This window comes from Choristoneura fumiferana, chromosome 12 (assembly GCF_025370935.1).
Source record: "Choristoneura fumiferana chromosome 12, NRCan_CFum_1, whole genome shotgun sequence".
Classification (NCBI taxonomy): Eukaryota; Metazoa; Arthropoda; class Insecta; order Lepidoptera; family Tortricidae; genus Choristoneura; species Choristoneura fumiferana.
In genome coordinates, this window is record NC_133483.1 from 18,072,697 (window position 1) to 18,085,952 (window position 13,256).

The 13,256-nt window shown below is 35.3% G+C and overlaps 1 protein-coding gene across 1 annotated transcript; it reads left to right on the forward strand.

The window, feature by feature from the left end:
* The first annotated feature begins 5,906 nt into the window (after positions 1–5,906).
* Positions 5,907–9,235, forward strand: LOC141433832 (uncharacterized). Its single transcript, XM_074095932.1, has one exon. It carries the CDS (start codon positions 6,148–6,150, stop codon positions 8,623–8,625), a length of 2,478 nt encoding a protein of 825 aa, XP_073952033.1. The 5' UTR covers positions 5,907–6,147; the 3' UTR covers positions 8,626–9,235.
* Positions 9,236–13,256: the final 4,021 nt, after the last annotated feature.

The following is a 13,256-nucleotide window of genomic DNA, read 5'->3' on the forward strand; positions in this document are numbered from 1 at the left end:
TTATAAAACGAGATGAAGTATTTCTTAATACCAAATGTTACGATGTTTCAAATACCAGCGATTCGTAAGTAAACGCATTTTGTAAAAGTGAAGTTTGTAAATTAATGTTGTACTCTCATTTCAATATTTCTATCCTTGACTATGACATGTTACGATTGTTGTTTGTTTTTGTACATACATGTTTTATTTATTTTCGTAGTTTTTAATGATAAGGTACCTATATTTAACGATCTCATTGTATGTTTCATTGGACATAGTACAATAACCAAATGTTTATAACTAAGAAATACATACGACTGAAATATTATTGAAGTTTTTTTTCCTAAGCCAGTTAAGACCCAATAACTCCCTATAAAATGATCCGTTTCTTTCTCCTCACTTTTTTCGCCCTTATTCTTAGTAAATTAATCGTATAAGTATATTCCCATGTGCAACATCTCGCCATCAGGTGAGATAGAGATTAATTGCTGGTCAATTTTTATTAATGAACTATCTATACTATTTTTACCTTGCTTTTCGGCTACCATTACTATAGTTGATTATGTGCGACATATATGCATATCAACATGCAGAATTGAATCCTTCTTCTCTTGCACATCAAACAATACCTTATATTATATGTCACACACAGGACCAACCGTGATAAACACACATAAAATACTGATACGTTTCGAACTCTCTATGAGTTCATTATCAAAGATTATAGTTAGTTAACAACCAACAGACTAAACGTTCGTTGCTAAACCAAGATTTAGCTTTGATAATGATATTGAAGAGAGTTTCAAAACCCTATTTTATGTGGTTTTTGTGAAACCCTTATAAGATTACTTTGTTGTCTGTCTGTAATGAGTAATGACCTATTTCCTTAGGAACAGACGTTACCGTTACCCCTTCGGAGCTACTGAGCAATTTTAGGTTTAAAGTTTGACAAAAACGGTGGGTGGATCTGTGGGTGTAATTATCAAGTTGAAATTAATATCAAATACTCTTTCTCATAGGGCCGGCAACGCATCTGTAACTCAACTTATGTTGTGTGTGGATGTCGGATGCGGCGGTGATTGCTTTCCATCAGATGATCCAACTGCTCGTTTGCCCCCTATCATACATAAAAGAAGTTTACGTAAAAAAATTGCCAGGGAATCAAAATCTATAAGATACTTCCAATTTTCCTAGAAACTTGAAATTTAGTATGAATATAGCACAAGACTCGTATAGCACAACCAGTAAAGGCTGAAAATTTTATTTTACTATGCCAGCCAGACAAAAAACTTAGATTTTCGAGACAGATTAATGTCATTTATTTAATTTGTAGTTGAATTTCTTTTTCTTGTTTCAAAGGTTGTCACAAATAAATTATTCCTTTATTTTTTTCCTTTGTTTCTTTCTTTATGAACCAAACTGACATTACTCCAGACTGCGTACATTTTTATTATGAGTAGGGCTCTGCTAACACTGGATTGCCATACTTAGATAAGTAAAAATGTGTACAGAACCCTCGGTGCGCAAATCCGACTCGCACTTGGCCGGTTTTTTTCACGACAGTGTGGCAAACGAGCAAGTATGGACCCGTGGACACCTGCAACACAGTGGAATGAAAGAAAGAAAGAAAATACATTGAAGGGCTAAGGTAGTCCTCTGGTACCGGTGATTTCATCAGCTGTGTCTGACACCTTTCACACCGGAATAGAGCAGCGCAAACACTGCAGCACCACTACCATGAGCTTACAGTGACCGTACCTACTCGATAGCGACGGCGTAAATTATTTGTATGGAGAATTATACAGCGCCTGTACAAATAATTTACGCCGTCGCTATCGAGTACGGTCACTGTAAACTCATGATAGTGGCACTGTTTGGCGGCAGGATAAGCGAGTAGCGAGTAAAGAAAGCTTAAAATAGAAAGTCACAAACTTAATAGGGAATATGCATCAAACACACCTCTTAAATAACTTAACATTACATAAAACTGGAAAATAAAACGAATGACAAAATCATGAATAATCTGGTTAGAAAAAATGATAACATTGAACCGACTATACAAAAAACCATGAAAATATTTTTCTACCTGTTGGAAGGCGTATATTACTCGTCTACCTCCATTCTACCTCACCTACATCTAGGTATATTGGGCTTTAATCACTCTTGCTGGCTCGTACTGAGGCACCGACTTCAAACGGGTAGAAAAATATTTTCATGGTTTTTATTAGACGGTTAATTTTTTTATTATTATTTCTTTCTCGCTTTTTAGTGTAACTGTAACTTATCTAAGATACCTAATGTCAACTGCTCGTCACCTTTTACAAAAGATTGCTTTTCCAATACTTACAAAAACGTTTTATTATTGAGAAGTCTTCCAAAATATTTGCGAAGAGCATAAATTGTTTAGCAACTGTGTTAAAGTAAGAACTGTGGTTTTCACCATCAGCTCCACCTAATGGTGATTTTAAGGAGCAAATGCACCAGTTACTTCTAAATATATATCCAAATCACTATAGGTGTCTATACAATATTTGAAGATTTCCTTAGGATCCAACCATCAGACCCTGATTTGGTGATTATGGGACCTAATGGGAGATATTCCAATAACAACGAAAACAAAATTATCAAATCGGTTCATAAAAGACGGAGTTCTGAGGTAACGAACTTAAAAAAACAACCGAATTCCTCCTCCTTTTTTGAAGTCTGTTAAAAATAAGGAAGATACTGATACGGGCAAATGAAGTTTAAGTAATTTCCATCTCTTTCTACAAGAATGAAATTTAATATGGAGTTTCTATGGTCGTAGTTGACATGTCGGATGTCTGTCTTATTGACAATTTAAACCGGCCATGACTTCGTATTTTGAAGATTTTATAGTATTTTTTTAACACAGGCCCAACTGTCACAAAATACTCCGTCGTTTCGAACTTTTAGTTTTGATGATGAACTCGTTGAGTGTTCGAAACGCGTATATTGTAAGGTGTTTGTGACTGTTAGGCCTGTGCGCCATGTGTATTGTTTGATGTTGAAGAGGAGCGGATTCTGCGTGTTAAAATATAATATGTCGCACAGACTTAGTGATGCACGGTTTGAAATTTGGCCCACTCCATAATAAATTACCTATTACTGCATACATTTGAGGGCCAGATTTTTTGCCGCTCAGTATAGTATATTAACGCCTGAATCAATCAATTATTTAGAGTTAAAAAAGTTGCGCAATATTGCGCGATTTATTTTGTCTGTTGTGCAAGCCGTTCCCATCCCAGTCATCGCAGAGGACCTATATATATTGTTTATACTGTAGTCTTTGCAGAGGACGGAGAATTTCGCAATCACATGCAACCAAGTTGCAGTTCAAAATATCTCTGTAGTGTAGGTAGATAAACAGTGAGCAATATAATGGCCGCCGCTACAGTCATAATTATAACTAGGGTTTACCCGCGGCTTTGTTCGCATAAAGTATTTGGTCTGGCAGTCGGTGGAAATTACGGTATTTCACTGAATCACCAAGGGAACTTCCGAAAGTTTTTATTTCATACATCTTGGTCTTCATTTACGTTGTTTACAAAACATCCGCGCAGAATTTTACGACTTATCGTTTTTTTGTGTCAATAACAATACTATGGACAATAAATGTTTTACACTACGCCGTATCGTACCATGACCGTAATATGAACGTATCAGGCATGTAACGTGACGAATGTAACGCGACACAGACTACAACATGTCAACGGCGTGTAATACCCATAAGAAGCGTAGCGTATCAACACCGTTTTTGACGCTACGTGCATGGCACGCGACTGCGACGGTTGGTTAAGAAACGTGCTAGTGGGCATAGTAAATTTTTTACTGACACGTTTCTATTACGGTCATGTTATGATACGATGTAGTGGGTAGAGACCTTAAAGATTTTCGTATGTGGTCTGAAATTTTTTGATAAGTCCTGATCGCGTGGGAATATCGGGATAAAAAGCCCATGTCTTATCAAAGTTTCAGTTATCTGCTAACCAAATTTCATCCAGATCCCCCCCCCGTTTTAGCGTGAAAGTGCAACAAACAAACGCACGCACTCATAGGAATAGGACAGTAGGATACTTTTTGCTACCCGCGACTTTGTCTATGCCTGCGGGAATTCAGTAATTTCCATGTATAAAGAGCCCGTGTTACTCAAGGATAGTTTCTTTTCTTTTCAGTTCTTTTTTGTTTAGATAAATTATATTTAACCTGGAATGTTAGTCGATGGTATTTACATTACAACTCGCATTTTACCTTCTTCTAGATTGGTTCCGCTTGAATAACTGCCTTATAAAATAGCCCAATAAATGCCCATATTCATTAAATAAAAACTGGTTCTGTAAAAATACAATACGAAATAACAAAAATAATTAAAAACATTTAGTTATATCCGCTGTAACAATATCTAGACACGTAGCAGCATGTTCAAAACAGTACCTATTACGTCATGCATTATCATTCGCTGAATTTCCAACGACTTTAAGGGTATCCCATACTGAGCTGTATAATATTTATTAACAAGGCATAATATCTTACGACATATTTTAATTCCAATTGATAGTCTACACACTGAGTTAGCTATATTAAATTAATATACCTAATAATGTAGCTCGGTATCTTACATCGATGTATCTTACGATATACCTATATTGTTATTTTTCGCGCATATAAAAGGTGTTATTAAATAACTGAAAACCTCTGACACCCCAAAATATTTTTTCATCTTAAATTAGTTGATTACTTTTATTTTAAAATACCTTCATTATTACCAAAAATATTCGTGTGTATTGCAGTCAAGGTAAGTCAGTATTTCCACTTGATTTCGACACAAATAATTTGTATTGTGTCAGTTCAGTTGCACTTCGACGTTTTTAGAAGAAAATCAAACTGACAGTAAAACGGCCAGTATTAAATTATCTAAACAGTATGCAACCTCACTAAAAAATTTGATTGGTGCATATTGCATCGTAAATTTTAGACTGGGCACAGTAAAAAAGGGATTTAAAAACACAAACACAACCTGATTTAAAACATAGTGTAATCCATTCTACTCTCTATTCTGAGCAAACTCCTTTCTGGTTTTCAGTTATTTAATAAACACCTTGTATTTATGCCATATTTACTTCAGAAAGTTATTTTTAAGTCGTCACTTATTTTTTTGTTATTGCGCTCCGTTTTGTATTTAATTTTGATTAAACTTTCATAATTTCATTTTTAATAAGTTCGTGAAGTTCTGTAAATATTTTTATCGACTAATTGTTGTTAAAATTGGATTCTATTGTATTAGGTTTCTTTATTTTGTTGTATGTTTTTAAATCCACAATAAAGACCGTGTGTTTGCAGTTAATTAGGTAACAATATGCAGATCAAATTTTAAATCTAATAAACCATTAGGGTTTAACAGTAGGATTGAACTTTCGGGATTCTCAAGGGCATTCCCGAAACTAACATCATTGTTTAGTTTACATTTTTTTGAAGAATCCCTAACGTTCACTCAGACAGCGCCATCTACTGGTTTCAAATGATGTTAACAACACAAATTATGTTAAAGTCGAGGTACAACTTACGTCAACATTCTTCGACTGCGTACTCTGTTTTTATTTAAAGTAAAAATATTATCCCACGTTTTTACTGGGTTAAAACGTAATATATTCTAGGTACATTTTAGGCCAAATCTTTTACCATCTGTATGCCAATATTCATCTAAATCCAGTTTGAGGTTACTCAATGTTGTTTGTTAAAACATCCAAACATCTCCACAAACTTTCTCATTTATAATAATATTTGCAGGATAGAATAGGAAATATTTCAGTATATCAATATAATACGAGTATTATAGCTCAATGTGTGACGCGCTTTATCCTGCACTATTTAAACGCGGCGATAACAGTCAACATCGCAGTCGCCCGCACGCCGGCTTGTGGACGCACGCCGCTGCTGCTCAGTATCAAACCCTATTAAGTGCAGTTTCAAAGACTTTTACATACACCGTGAGTCATTCGTGCTCAATCGATATTTTGTTTACATCCAAGGGTGTTTTTTGGCGAAATTCTGCGAGTCAGTTCACAGTGGGCCGCCAAAGGATATCAAACAAACCAGTGCAAAAGCTAAGTTGCTGTTATTAACCAGTGAAGCAAATTAAAATCCATAAATATGGTTCGTTACTTCATTTACGCAAAAGATTATTCGGGTTCGACTGAAGGAGCAAAGTTTTATCACGACAGAGGCTTGCAGACTTTAGAACAATTCAAAAGCGACATCAAGAAAATTAACAACAAGTTATCAGAGTCCGAGAAGGCCGAACAGTCTCGGATAATTTACTTGCATTGGGGCCACGTTTGTACTGAAGAGAATGAAAAAACTGTTATTGATACTTATAAAAATAGGATGGGTGATGGATGGGACACGCGGCCCGAAACGATTATTAAATGGATAAAAAATAATATTGATGGCAATAACAGCAAAATAGAATTGTTGTATATTATAACGGATGGGTTGATTTACAGGGCAAGTTCGGACGAATGCATGAAATTAAACTCAGATATGCGGTATGAAAATGTTGTTTTCCACGGATTTCATGAAGATTTGCGTCAAATCGATCTTTCCGTTGCTGCATCATTTTTGAAGTGTCGTTGCTCCATTTATCGTAATTACGAGCTTCTTGATGATACTGATATTTCTGAAGAATATGACTACGACAAAATTAATTTTGGGAACTTTGTTACCGAAAAAGAAAGTTTGAAGTCTTATATAAAATTGAAGTACATCAACAACTTCAAAATGGATGGCCTTGCTTTACAAGAAATAGACAAATTGAAGAAGTTACGAGATCGTCTGTTTAAAGAGCTGGCATCGGATTCGGAAAAACGCAAAGTCAATCTGAACACAATGGATAGAACTGTGTTTTTGACCGAATTTTGCAATACAAATTGGTATAAAAATCTAAATTTTCCGGCGCATGGTGCAAAAGTTGAAATTGAGAAGTCAATTTCAACTTTGATTAATTACATTAGCAACGACAAAAAGTCTTATTCATTTGACGCATTGAAATTCGACACGCAATTTGATACTCCTGTTGTAGAAGAGCCTATCGTTGATGTTAACTTTGCACCTGAACAAGAAATTGAATTCCCCGACATTATTATGTACGACGACAAAGGGATACCTGTTGTATTATTAACAGAATTCAGTTTGCTGGATAAAATCATTTTTCACAAAACAAAGTCATCGGACGAAGTATCACCAGCGAGTTTCAACAAATTTAAATCAGCGATGGAGTGTCCGTTGTTTTTACTGAATGACCCTGATATTAGTGAGTCAATTGGTTACTTTTATACTTTGAATGTTTACAAGAAATTATTGGAAAACCCTGTAAAGACAGAGCCACGCACGCGCAGACCGTTTCACGGTGGTCTTGTGTTGATAGATACTGATGAGTTTGACAAATACAACGATTATATTTTGTCGGCGACATACTTTGATTCAAAAAAGGTAAACTACAATATTGGCTTATTTTATTTCGTGCTGTGGAAAAATTGTGAAAATAAGGAATGGATGGATAAGAACGTTATTGAGCAGTTCAAAAAATACGTGATGCGACGTATTAGTGTGGCAAAGTGTAAAATAGGACTGTCATCATTGCCACTGGATCCCCCGGAAACCACGTCGCTGCTGTCCGCGTTGTGGTACTGTGTGGAGCTGTCGTCAGTCATATTCAAAGATGACCCTCAGAATTTCATGCACGAACGTTTGAGGATGCATTACGGTGTAGCGAACAGGATGATAGAAATATTGAAGTATTTTAAATATGATTTAGATCTAGAGTTCATTGTGCAACGTAGAGATTTAATTAGGCATGTTATGATTCTGAAGAAAATTCCAACACGCGTAGAAAAAGTTTATTATCTGTTAGAAAAAATATTCAAAAATATAAACGGCTTTCTAGTTAGTGAAATTGAACATCCGTCTAATCTCAACAAGCTCAACTACCTGAAATTGAGCCACAAAGGTATGTTGTGCGACGATGTAATTGAAGAACAAGTTCACCTGAACGATTATGTGCATTTAATGCATTTTGTAGACGATCCGAATCTTTCCGCAAATAGTACACCTAACTTTAAAATGTGCGAAAAAACATTCCGACCATTTTTCACCATTGACCAATCGAAATCGTTTTACTCGGAGTTAGTGAAGATCACTAAGAAAGTAGTTATCAGTAACGACGACAACAAAGATACGATAAAAATTACCTATGACTCATTGGATTCATTGGAATTTGACAAAATTTTGTCTTTATACAATCTCTTTATTAAATGTGTCCACGATTCCGAGAAATATCCTACATTACCTGAATACGTGGAGTATATCGCCAAGAAAAAGAAATTCAGCGGTGAATTGGTTACGATTTTCCCGTCGAATGTTTACATAGCTGCTGAACGAGTGTATTCGCGGTATCAGGATATAATGGAAAAGATCAGTGTCGATAAATTTATTAAGGCGGGTAAAAGCTATGTAACACGACTTGACCGAATTAAAGCGGAAGAGGTCTTGCAATACAGTAACAACAAAGAAATAGAAGAATTTATTTCAAGAGAAGAATTGAACGTTAATTTAATAAAACGAGTCAATTAATATACCCGATAACTATCCGCCCCCTATTCTTCTATCAAGGCTTACATTGTTAGGTAGGTATGCTTAATAACAAAGCAAAATTTTTGAGATTTTAAAGTAAATTTTTAGGGTATATATTTACGGTTGATTTTGTATTTACGCAGATTAGATGATTTCGCATCGAACATAATTTCTTTGTTATTATTGGCATTAATATCTGTACATATAAAAATAACTAAGTACTTAGGTATTATTTAAGAAACTCAAAAATAAACTTAGATTAATTGATCTGTAAATACTAGTGGTGGTATCTCTTGAGGTACTCAACCATTCAACATGTTATGATTTTTCAAAAATTAGCGACTGAGAAATGCATTTTGTAAATGCATTTCTGAAAGGTAAGGTATTTTATACTTAGTTTCTTAAGTATTGTTGTACACTCGTTTTAACACTCTCATCCTAGCTTGTAGCAAGATATTTTGCGTTTATAATTTAAGGTATTAAATAACAGAATAATCTGATGATTGTAATTGGTTTATTTATTATAAATTTTGTTATATTTCACGATTTCATTGTGTATGTGTAAATTAGCACACCACAATTTATAACCAAATGCTTTTATTAGCAAATAAATAAGACTGAACTATTTTCTTGAAGTTTTATTTTAATAAGTTAACCTTTATGAATTTAGCTTTTCTTCCCTTTTTCTTTCACCTTTACCCCAAGTCCGATGTAAAACAATGGTCAACCTACAATACCTACATACTCCAATAGTACCTATCGTCACTACTTTCAAAAAGCTCTTACTACTTACTCAAAATGAATAGGTTATTTTTTAACCGACTTCAAAAAAGGAGGAGGTTATCAATTCGGTTGTATTTTTTTTTAGGGTTCCGGAGCCAAAATGGCAAAAACGGAACCCTTATAGTTTCGCCATGTCTGTCTGTCTGTCCGTCCGTCCGCGGCTTTGCTCAGGGACTATTAACGCTAGAAAGCTGTTATTTTGCACGGATATATATGTAAACTATGCCGACAAAAAGGTAAAATAAAAAAGTAAAAAAAAAAGTTTTTTAGGGTACCTCCCATAGACGTAAAGCGGGGGTGATTTTTTTTTCTCATCCAACCCTATAGTGTGGGGTATGGTTAGTTAGGTATTTAAAAAACAATAGGGGTTTGCTAAGACGGTTTTTCGATTTAGCGATTTGTTGCGAAATATTCAACTTGAAAGTGAACAGTTTCATTAAAATCCCCCCATCCCCCTCTAAAATCTAAACCGGTGGGTGGAAAAATTTGAAAAAATTCAGGATCGTAGTAAGTATATCAAACATTCAAGGAAAACTATAACGGTTAAGTTTGCTTGAAAATAATTAGTAGTTTAAGAGTAAATAGAAGCCTATTAATAGAATATATTTAACTTAGATAAACGTATATGTCGACGGTTGAAAAGCTAAATTATCTAACCGACATTTTCTTAAAAAAATTTAAACATAGCTTTTTAGCTACGAGTATGTTTTCGACAAACGAAAATTCACTGATTCCGAACATGTACCATCACCATAATATTTTTTCTTCATAGCATTAGTCCTGGTCGGACAAACTTTGCCACTTATAAAAATGCAGGCGCTTAAACTTTACCATCAACGCCAAGCCTAAAGTCACGGTAATTTAATAAAATGTAATAATGTACACGCAGATAAAGGCGTAATATAAATACTAATAATTTCAATGTCTCAATAACGTTCAAAAAGTCGCAGTAAAGAGCTAGTCCGTAGCAAAAACAATTGAAAATAATCACTCTGTCACCGGTGCGCGTCACCAGAATCTCCAAAAAACAATGCCTTTAAAAAGCTTGAATTTATCCCCGAGCTACTTGTAGCATTTAATAAACGACCGGAGACGTCATGCTGACAATTCGCTTTCGATTCGCGCGTGTAGACGGATTATATTGAGAGTAAAATAGATAATTATATATAAAGGATTAACGAAACGCAATCAAGCTATGTCAATGACACCTAAATATAATAATAGCAAAAAATTTAATATTGTCCGTGAACAAAATACTATAAATAAAGTAAAACCAATATAAAATAAATTACACTAAGTAGGATAAAGTTTCAATTTCAAAACGATATGGTGCTTTCAATATGTCCAATATCACGTTGTTATGCACATTGTTAAACACTATTTCACGGACACAATCACACTTATTTATAATGTTCAAAGAGGTTTATGGTTTAACTTAGTTTTTTTTTCAATGGTATTGGTTTCGTTAAGAGCGTTTATATCTGCTGAGCTGGCAACGTTGCATTTTTATTAGTTTTTCTCAATTATTCCATAAAAATGGAATGAAAATTAATAATGTTGTCTGATAGAACACTTCTTAATATATAAGTTAATGTGTCTACTTCAATAATTATTCGTGATAGAATTTTATTTTCTTTAAAAACCGGTCATAAACATTAATTCGTTTTTAAGGAATATAAAAGTTTATATATCACGAAAAATTATTGGAGTAGACACATAAATTTATATATTAAGAAGAACATTAATTTATATATCAGAAAACATTTTTAACTTTCATTCAATTTTTATGGAATAATCGAGAAAAACTAACAAAAATGCAATGTTGCCAACTCAGCAGGTATAACCGCTCTTAAATCGTGTCTACCATCTGAACGTGAACTAGAAGCCGTTGAAAGGCTTTCTACTAGGCAGGCTGACAACATCGTGTGAGTTATGGGCGACCAGTGGATGCGCAAGTGGCGATTTTTCGTTGATTGTGGGGTTCTAAGAGGAGCTCCATGTTCAACAGTGGACGCTTTTAGGCTGATGATGGTGACGGCAATGAATATTACCATACAGTCAAGGAAACGAAGCCGTGGTGGCAGAGTGGTGACCTATGTGCTCTCAAAATATCTTCAAACATCGCACCTCTGTTTTTTCGAAATTCATGTGCGGAATTTCATTTTAATTTACCAAAGTTACGGTGAGGAAAATTCGTGTTGCTTTAACCGAAGTTCAATAGCCCAAGCCGCACTTCGCGTGGGAACTACTGAAGTTCTCTTTGAAGGAGGCCTGTGCCCAGTTGGGAGTACCTACTGGGCCGAGATGATGAGTAGAAAAAGACCCGCTCACTTGGGTTTGCTTGCCCATCCCACTAATGTTAAAAATACCGTGAAAAATATTTAGTCAATAAAGTGAATCACATTGGTTTTAAACCTAATTTGCTCAGCCTATAGCTGATGATACAAGAACGTTATTTGTTATCACAGTGAATATACCAACTCACTCCGGGTTTGCTTTACCACCCCTGCTAATGTTACCCAAATACCGCTTAAAACGAACCGAACGTCACAGTACCATAAAGTCATCCACATAGATTTCCTTGGCTCAGCCCTTATACTGGCAGATAGATGGTGTTTGTAGGCGGTGATAACGACAAACGTCAACATTTGTATGAAATTCCACCCCGACTTAGTCGGAAATCCGGCGACGACTGATACGGGTATCTTTGGAGTAAAAAGCTGGGTATATTGAGGAAGCTTTAAAATCTTTTGTCGTAGATAAGTCTTGATATTTTGAAAGCTAGTTAAGATATATCGTATAGAAAAGCTCTAGCACTCATGGCCGATGAAGATCGCAGAAGATTGATCGATGCGGGTTATTATGTTTTATAATTTGAACAGTAAAATTGCGGTCCTATTTAAAAAACTGTTTGTTTTTTTTGATCCGCGGTGCTTTAAAATTTACTTTACTTTTAAAGTCGGTTAATGCGTCTGTTTAAAAAGTAGCTTGGCTTAACAGGCTGTTCGTCGACTTGATATTTTGAAAGCTATGTGTCGTAATTACATTTTACGTTTCACGTAGCTTTAGCTTGTCATGTGAGGAAGATGCACAAATTGCGAAATTCGAATTAACACGACAGGGTTTGTTTATTACTGTTAGCACTTTACTTATAGGGTTAATGCGTCTGGTTAAAAAAAACTTTAGCTTAGCTTAGCTTTAACTTAGCTTTTGTTCCCCGTGACGAATGTCTTCAACTTTATGTGGTCGTAAACATTTTACGTTTCTTTGTATTCCTTGTCCTGTGGGGAGACCCAAATCGATGCTAACACGATTAGGGCCCGGCTTTATTAGGCCCAAGGGAAGGGACAGGAATCGGCTTATAAATACGTTAAATGTTCTGTACTTAGCAATTTTTCTTAAGCGTAGATCCTATCAAACGTAGCGTAAACATGAGTATCATAAATCAGGGCAACTAGAAGTAAACTGCGGGTAACTTTATAAACAAGCTCGTTGGTTAATTCCAGTTGATATTTATATCGGCCTTCTTTTCATCTGCATGTCAAACATTCACCTCATATTCCTAACTGGATTCCCACTGGGTTGCTCTTTTTTTGTACAATGTGTCAAAGGTTTACACTAACTGAGAGGTATTGCATCCGAAGACAAACCGCAAGATTTGGGCCAATTAATCCCCCTTCTCTTGAATCTGCTACTCTGGCAACGGCACTGGCGGAAAAGAGTTTATGCCTTGACAAACTCGAATGTGACTTTCGATAGAACCCTGTCGCTAGGAGCCTTTGCTGCCCTTAAGATTTTTTAAGGTATAGTGAACACGGCCGAGGCAATGTGGCCATCCAGGTTTTATT

Coding starts and splice junctions, on each gene's coding strand:
- LOC141433832 (XM_074095932.1), top strand. CDS start 6,148: ATGGTTCGTTACTTCATTTACGCAAAAGATTATTCGGGTTCGACTGAA.